Genomic DNA, 9,258 nt, shown 5'->3' with positions numbered 1-9,258 from the left:
TCCAACTGTGGTGTCACTGAACCGCCCTTTGAATAAAAAAAATTAAGTTGTTCACATAGATTGCACTGACATTAGAGATGAAACTTTTACATCATAGTGTTCCTTGATCAGACTAAGATAGGGAACAGCAAATTGTAACACTTATTAGATTTCACAAATTTTATTAGAATATTTGAGAACAGAATGCATTTCCTAAAAATATAAATTATAACAAAATTATATCTACACTGTATTTCGAAAACCGAACATTTATTACATTTTTAAAACAATATTTGACAAAAAATGTATTCCTTAAAATACATTTTTTTGTATGTGAAAAATTGAAACTTAAGATCCACAGCCTGATCCAAAAGTTTTATCCCAAGATATATACTGCTCCAAATCTTTGGGAGAAACAGTTGATTTCACTCTACCAAATGCCTTTTCAAAATCATCCATCATTAATGGACGAACCTGAAAGATATAAACATGTACTCTCAAAATAGTAGTTTTAAACTAATTTTTACCTCAGTAGATTGTATTTTTTCAATTAAACTAATATCTATAGACCTTATAGGACCTAATGATGCCTCTGAACACAAATTCTTAATATCTGCTCCGGAATAACCATCAGAAAGATTAGCAATTTCTTTAAAATGCTCCTCAGTCAGGCAATGTTTTTCATTTAGTATAAGTTTCTTTACTAAGTGTAAACGTCCCTTAAAAGTTAAAAAAATTAACACAAAAAAAAAACAGCAAGAAATATTCCAAGTTTACCTCGTATTCAGGTAATGGAATGTATAATCTTTTAACAAAACGCCTCCTAGCAGCCTCATCCAATTCTTGAGGTCGGTTAGTTGCCCCAATAACGAGAATTCTTTCATCACTATCTGTAGTGGCACCATCTAATTGTACTAGAAATTCAGTTTTAATTCTACGAGAAGATTCATGCTCCGTGTCACTTCTTTGTGAAAGCAGGGAATCTATTTCATCAATAAATATAACCTGTAAATATGATTCACTACATTTAGAAAATAATAATAAGATTTGTTTTATATATTATTATATATTTCATATTATGGAATATTCTACAATTATGATTTATAATATTTCAATTAAATTCCAACTGTATTTGTAATTACTCTAATTTTAGTAAGCTGCTTTTTTAAGTTGGAGTTTTCCTTTTAACACAACAAAGTAAACCTTTTACCCTTTTAATTTAGATAAATCGTCTGCCTAAAGAAGGCGTTTGAAGATATCAGTTGCACATTGTTTTGTCACAACTCAAGAAAGTGTTTTCTGCAAATTATTTTCATTGCATCTCCTTTATGTCTGTGTAATTTCTTCATTGTATTCATTTCAGTCTTTTACACTTAATTTTGCATACAATTTCACAAGCATATCCTCAAGTAGTTTAGGCACATTATTTTGCACAAAAAATTTTGCTTCTTTTATTGAGTTAAAAAAAAACGCAATCTTAGAAAAACCCTTACATAATTTTAAACATAAAACAGGCAAGTAGCTATTTTATATCAAACTTTGCAGAACAACATAATCAGAATACAGAAGAAACAGTTGTTTAAAAAATTAACAGTTTAACCCCCAACGACTATCTAGAGGTATGACATACTGGCTTGCAGATGAAAACTCCTGCGTTTTTTTTGTTTTACAATTTAGAGGCCAGGGGCATAGTACCTTTCAGGCTAGTCTATTAGCATATCCCAGTGTGTTGAGAGTGCTAAATATGTGAAGTTGTTTTGGTTACATCGAGTTTATCAATCGACCATGGTATATAATGTTTTTTACAGTGATATTTAAAACTATTTTGTATATCTCGATGGTTTTTAATTGCCACTTGTCTTTTGGTAATTAAGAAAATGTCTGAATGCCCTGAACCATCTCGTATGCATCCAGACGACCCTCATTTTGAGAAATGTTGTACAAAATTGCAGAAGATGAATGGACTAGCGATATAGTACACGATCAAGAAGATATTGTAATTCCTAGTGAACATGATATTGATACAGATACAGAGGAAAATGAGAGTGATTCTGTTCAATATGACAAAGAAGTGATTCTTCAGGGGATAGAGATTCTGTTGGCAAATTTTATTTACCTGGTCCGTATTGAATCTCTTTTAGGAATTGCTGGGAAAAATGTACAACCTATTCAGACCGATCGTCTGGATACAAAAAAGACTTGCTCCAGTTTTTCTTACAAATTAAAAAGAAAAAACCTTTTATGTATGTGTCAAATGTTTCCAACCGCATAGAGCATGTAAGAAAAGTTTGCTAGACCTGTATGAATAAATATGACTAATATTTTTTTACATTTTGGTTTGTTATAATATCCCTTGTCATTTTTTGACTTTAACTGCTTATAAATATTTACACATTTTTACCTAATTGAAATACACATGTATTTTGTATTTCAAGTAATATTCAGTTTCTTTTATAGCGATTCAGACAGGTAGCCGTTGAGGGTTAAGATTTTGTGAGGATTTAAAAATTCTGAATCGTTTTGTAACTTACTGCTGGTTGATGAACACGAGCCACTGTAAATAAAACTCTAACCATTTTTTCTCCATCTCCAATCCATTTTGAAGTCAGTGAAGACGCACTTATACTAAAGAAAGTTGATTTACTTTGTGAAGCTACACATTTACCTAAAGAGTGTAAATAGTGATTACATATTTAAATTTAACTTATTACATATAGTGGAGTTTAGTTATAACATCCAAGAGGTAAAAGGAATTGTGGTAAATTGAATGGTTAATGAAAATTAATCTACATGAAAAGAAACTTAATATGCGGTCGATCATTTAAAATGGAATCGTAATAAACAAACTCCACTGTATCTATAACACCATAAAGTTTACCAGCAAACATTGGATTAATAAGGATATTATGTGAAACAGCAAAAGCTCAGGCAAAAGCATAAATTTTATTTTTTTATAAATGTCCAATTTTTAGAAAAAAATTTTAGATTTTTCTTTTTACCACTTTTGGTATCTATATGATTCTCTGATAGATAGAAAAAAACTTGGAAATAAAAGACACCTTGTATATTTTATTATATACGAAATGTCTGTTGCTTGATCCCCTTTACTATTTAAAAAAAAAATTAAAAGTGTAGTAGCTACTTACAGGACAGTGAAGTACAGTTTTTTTATTAACATATGCTCTGATTAGTGTTAAATAGAGAATTTGAGTGTTCGGAAAGCGAATATTAAATTTTTTAGTACTGACCAAAAATTACTAATGATATTTTACTACGTTAAATTTCTCTTTAATTTTTTGAGGGCATTAAATACATTTTTTTATTTTGAAGAATATTTAGATATTTATTCTTAGTTTGTCTAAAAACATATCTGCAAATTTCACATTACACCCAACCCCAACAAATAAAATAGTCTGCACTACAAATTGTACAAGCTAAAGAAAACAAGCCGCAGTTTGTTGTTCTAAATTCAGGTTAAAAAATAATTTAAATGTAAATTTTTTTAGTTATAGAGAACTGATAGTGTGTTTCTATTCATTGTTTTAGTTATTAAAAATTTGTTGAATTTTTATTGATCTAAATAAAATGTATTTATTTATTTTATTTAAGTCGGTAGATAGCCGCACGGTTTAAGGCGTCAGTACTTAAATCGATGTGTGCTATCTGCCCAGGTTTCGAATCCCGCGGCCGGTAGACCGCAGATTAGCTATGCTTGTACGGAGGATTGGCACCCTCTGTGCAGGTATGGTAGGGTGGAAGAATGTTGGCTTGGGTCAATGTGAGAGATTATCACCGGTTGGCATTTGACCACCCTCTTAATGAGGTTTTCCAGGTTTCCCTCATTCCTGCACTGAATGGTGGTTAAAGCCTATCAACGTAAGTCGTTCCTGGGCGCAAATGCGGCCTGCTTAATAATAATATGCCGCCTCCTCTCCCGCACAAGTCTCCGACTTCTGGGCTAATTCTCGCAGTTAGAATGAGTAGTAGAGATATTATTATTATTATATTATTATTTTGTGTTAATTTGTGTTTGAGCTCTACTACGTAATTTGAGATTTAAAAGCATCTTGACGTGAAAGTTTTATTAAAATACATTATTTTCTTATTCGCTAAATATATCCTAGCAATGTAGGAAGTTTTTAATTTTTATTATAATTATTAATTAATAGCCGTTTACTAGAATTATTTCCAATATAATTCATTGCTTCTTGGGGCATGCAGCCCATACAATTATTTCCCGCAACCTAAATTTTTAGTATCAGAGTATTGCATGACTTCGTTTGACAGGATTTTAGGAAAATTTTTTAAAATAAAATAAACAAAATATTGCTCTTTGTTTTCTTTTCTCTTAATACAGACTATAAATAATTGCTGTTATATGTTGCTTCGTGTGAAGTTGGATTGTTTCGGCTTGTTTGTGATGATGTACTCTATATGTTATGTTTGATATACTATATTTTCTTTGTCTTATACACATTTATATGTATGACTGTATTCACATTTGTACCTTTGACTTGCCATAAATGTACCTATATGCGTATATGTAACATGGTCAAATAAACTTTCTTTCTTTCTTTCTTTCTTTCTTTCTATACCTAAACATAGCCAGCTCAACATTGCTGAGATATATAACTGTGCAGCATGTCTATGTACAGGGTGTTTCATAACTCTACCGACACAGAGCAGGCACGTGTAGAGGATCTTAAAATATGGCGATTTGTTATGTAACATTTTTTTCTGGAATGTACCGTTGAAAAGATATTGACCTCTGATGATGAGTGTTAAATTTAGAAAAATAATATTTCAGCAATGCCTTAACATAGAGCAACCAAATTTGGTACATGATTTGCATTTATTGTTATCTTTAATTGGTAAAAATAAAAATTTGTTGGAAGCTCAATAAGAGCCGAACTAGCGGTAGCGTGTTGTTAAATTGATATCGATTTTCTTATCAGTAAGACAATTATCAAATAGTTTTACAAGTATTACCGGAAATTTAATTTAAAATTTTTTTTTACTCTAATTTTCCGACAAAATAATGGTTCTTGAGAAAATCCGGGTTTTGTGAAACAGCGTCATTACTAATTGAATCGGACAAAATGTAAAGTATGCAGTTTTATGACTAGTAGACTACGATTTCATGAGTCATTTTTGATATTTACAAAAAAAGTATCAAGAAAAATCAATTTCATAAAATTGGATTATTTATTTTGTTTTTTATTGAAAAAGAGGAGCCTTACAAACAAAACATTAATAAATTCAACTTTAACCACATGAACTACCGATATCGTTAGCACTATAATAACTGTTGAAAATGGCCATCATTTTCTCTAATACATAAATTATTTACCCTATACCAAAAATTAAAGTCTACTCTGCGCAATAATTGTGGATTATTTCTTATGGCGTTGCATTTATTATTTATACGATTCTATAAATCTGCTTCAGATACAACCAGTGTAAAATAAACAAATTCTTTTAAAGCCCTCCACAAAAAAAATCACATTTATTCAGATGGCCAATTTTCTGGACAATAGTTTCCTCACCCTATCCATCTATACGGGAACTGCTGGTTCAAGAAGTCTCTTACTTTAGCACTAAAATGCAGTGGAGCACCATCCTGCATCGTGCCACATTTGATGTCTTAATTGTAAAGGTAAATCCTCGAGTAACCCAGGGAGACTATTTTGTAAAAAAAAAAATAATTTTCGCATTCAGCCGGTTTGGTAGCCTACTGGCCTAACCACCGACAATACTAGCCCGCACGTTTATTTTAAATTAATTTTGAAAATGGTTGAGGAATTATTGCATGTGGATTTTCATCCACTCCAGCCTTTATTGGGCTTCTAACAAATTCATATTTTTATTACCAATTAGAGATAACAATAAACGCAAATCATGTACAAAGTTGGTTGCTCTATAGTAAGGCATGCTGAAATATTGTTTTTCTAAATTTAACACTCATCTTCAGAAGCCAATATCTCTTCAACGGTACATCGGCTATATTTTAAGATCCTCTACAACTGCCTGCTCTGTGTCGGTAGAGTTCTGAAATTTAAGGCAATATTTGCAGGTCATACCGCTAGCTCTAATTAAATTAAAAGGTGATTAGATGTGATATTTTCCTTTTTCCTCATACGAAAAGAAAATAAAATTTTCACTTTGGCTGTAACAAAAGTGAACCAACAAACTTTGAATTTACAGACCATGTACATGTCATATAAATGTTTCTCCTAAAATGAAGAGTCATAATATACTGGTAAAGATTCAGAGTGACAACTTGCTTTTTTAGCAGAGTGATATTTTTGATTATTACTTAATATACCTACTTAATAAAAAACCTTCTTTTGGTTTTTTAATATTATCTCGCTTATTGTTAGAGATGGACCCAACAATCTGACAGGAAACGTTCTATCCAAATATGTAAAAATATACAGGGTGTTCCATTTAAATTAACAAAGTTAACATCCGCTGCCATTTTGTTTGGACTTCATTTGTTTTTCTACTATCATTTTCGAAAACTTCATAAAAAATCGTGCAACTTTTGTATTTCACATTTTTTATAAATCTTAGAACAAAAGAGTTAAAGGGAGGAGGGTCAAAATATAGTGAATCACTCTGTAACTTGATCTACAGTTGGACACGCTGTAAGTAAAGACATTTATTGCTAAGTTTTTAAAAATACCTATTAATGTTTTTCCAGTTCCTGGTGGTCCAAACAGCAGTATTCCTTTTGGAGGTCTTCGAAGACCTGTGAAAATATCAGGCCTTAACATAGGCCATACAACTGCTTCTTGTATGGCCATTTTAGCAAAAGTTAAACCTGCTATGTCATTCCAATGTATATTTGGTCCACAGTCCATTATTTCTGATTTAATAAGTTCGATCATTTTAGGTTCAATGTTTTTTAAACGATTATCTACGTCTAGAGGCCACTCATCATTTTTCATTTCCTCAGAACTAAAACAATGAAATTGACTTCACTTTTGCCTTATTTTTTTGTATCTAATTGTTACCTGTCATTATTAGATAATAAAGGTGAAATGAATTTGCTATTAATATTTCTCCTGGTGCCAAGTTTCTTTTTCTGTCCTGTTAGACTATTTACTGGCATATTTTGTAGAGCACCTGGATTTCCATATTTTTTTATATTTTGTAACTGTAATTCATCTCTAGCTGTTTTAAAACAATTTAAATAACTTTTTTCTTCATTAATTTTTCTGTGGTCATCCCTATTTTCAGAATTTGTTGCTTCTCTGTATTTAATACCTTCAAGTTTATTTTGCTGTTTTTCTTTTAAGTAATCTGACTGTATACGGTTAGAAGAATGAAGCTTTGAGTTTTGTGATGAAACTTGAAAAGCGTCGATAAATTCTTGAAGTTCAATGTCAGAAGGTGTCTCTGAGATTTGACAACAATTTTTGTTTATTTCAGAACAAGGTAGTGGCTTTATTAATGTTTTTATATCTATCTTATCCAAATTTGATTTGAAGTTTTTGTTGGATAGTTGAGTTGGTGAAACTAGATTTAATAGTTGTTCATCAAGAATATGTTTGTCATTTGGTAATACAGTTTCCGAATATTTATTTAATTTCGATTCTAATAAATAGCAGGTATTACTGTTATTTAAACTGCAACAATATAGGTATATATTTTTAATTAAATATACATTGTAAAAAATACATGTTTAATAAGTTTATAAATACATGTGATATTTTAAGAAAATCTCATTGAAACTTTAAAAAAATGTAAAAACAAGGTCATAATTTTATCAGTTTTACAGAATGGTACCATAATAAAATTAGAAGTGTTGAAATTTAAATTATAATTTGAATTACATGTCATAGAGATTAAATATGTTGGAAAACATGTCTATAACAAATTGCATTTTAGACATCTAAAAATCTGGACAACAGAAGCCAGATATTTAGGACATAAGAAGTGGTTTGACATTAGTTTTATAATTGAAAATTGCGCTATTAGTGCTGAACTGCTTAATGTCACGACTCGTAGGAAAACTCAAGTGAAATGTACATCTACTCTTCAGACTTCTATGTGAAGTCGAGAGACAGGAGTTCACATTTTCATTTCAGTAAAAATATTGTGAATCCTGTTTCGAAACAAGTGTTCCTACCAAAATATTGTTTTTCTGCTATTAATTAATAAATCAGAATTTAAATCTAAACACTCCTCGTAGACGAATAGTTATTAGCATTGTTATAAAATATTTTTAATTTTCACATATCGAGATATTACATACATATTATTTTCTCTAAGTTTCATATTGATTTAGTGGAAATATTTATGTGTGTTTCATAAATATTGGAACTATTATAATTTATTATAAATCACTGATACCTCATTACCTCTTACAAGAAGCTTTAAACATCTGTGCTAAACATTTACGTTGGATATAGGCGGATTTAGAACAGGAAGTATCTTTATTCCCATCTTGAAACAGTAACTGTTGATAAATATTAAGGTTTAACTCATTCCCTTGTGGATTCATATTTTTCAATATATCAGAAATCGAAAATAAAGATTTTTAATTTTTATTTCACGTATCATTTGAATATTTGTTTACATTTAAATAACCTCACTTTTTATTTGTTATGTACATAGACCATAGACCTCATAGACCTAATAAGCTTGTAAGGTCTATGGTATTGTTAGGTAACGCAGTCAGTAATGATTTTCTGGGAACTGCTCCTGAACTGATCTTTAATTGTTCTACTTTTTAAGCACTCCAAACATACACCGTATAATAGTTGTTTTCCTTTTACAAAATTCTAGTTTCCTTAAATAATCTTAGCTGAACTAACTTACAAAAGGAACAAGAAAACTGTCATGAACTTTTCTTAGGTTTTGATTTTGTCACGTCTATATAATTAAAACCTTATTTTTTCCCGCTAGAGGAATTAGCCTTTGACTAGGACCAGAGACAATACTATAGAGGCAGAGAGGAAATAAATAGTTTCCAGAGTTCTACTGACGTCTTTCTGCTTCTTCTATAAACACATTTATAGTATAATTATTATTATCTGAAGAATCTATTAGTCAGTAACATTTTTTTTGTATTATCGACTTAAACCCACAAAATATATAGCGATTTCCATTGAGGAAATCCGGGCAGCACTCGGGCAGCACTGACACTCCACTGGTTGTATGAGAAATATGCTCTGGTGCAATCTCAATGGAATGACAATTTTTGCATGGGTTTCTGACATTATAGGTTATGTTTATGTTTTGATTTTTATTCAGTCAAAGTAACAGTTGGCC

The 9,258-nt window shown here is 30.5% G+C and overlaps 1 protein-coding gene across 1 annotated transcript; it reads right to left on the bottom strand.

Annotated features, from left to right (window-relative positions):
* Positions 1-241: 241 nt before the first annotated feature.
* On the bottom strand, positions 242-8,547 carry LOC108910348 (fidgetin-like protein 1). The gene is made up of 7 exons (XM_018714922.1): positions 8,346-8,547; positions 6,996-7,610; positions 6,665-6,939; positions 2,511-2,644; positions 757-984; positions 507-698; positions 242-453 (listed from the first exon to the last, which is right to left on the bottom strand). Exons 1-7 carry the CDS (start codon positions 8,486-8,488, stop codon positions 328-330), a joined length of 1,713 nt encoding a protein of 570 aa, XP_018570438.1. The 5' UTR covers positions 8,489-8,547; the 3' UTR covers positions 242-327.
* Positions 8,548-9,258: the final 711 nt, after the last annotated feature.

The sequence above is a fragment of the Anoplophora glabripennis genome, unplaced genomic scaffold, assembly GCF_000390285.2.
Source record: "Anoplophora glabripennis isolate ALB-LARVAE unplaced genomic scaffold, Agla_2.0 scaffold495, whole genome shotgun sequence".
NCBI classification, from domain to species: Eukaryota; Metazoa; Arthropoda; class Insecta; order Coleoptera; family Cerambycidae; genus Anoplophora; species Anoplophora glabripennis.
Note: the sequence above shows the minus strand (reverse complement) of the source record. Positions and strands in the feature narration are given on the sequence as shown.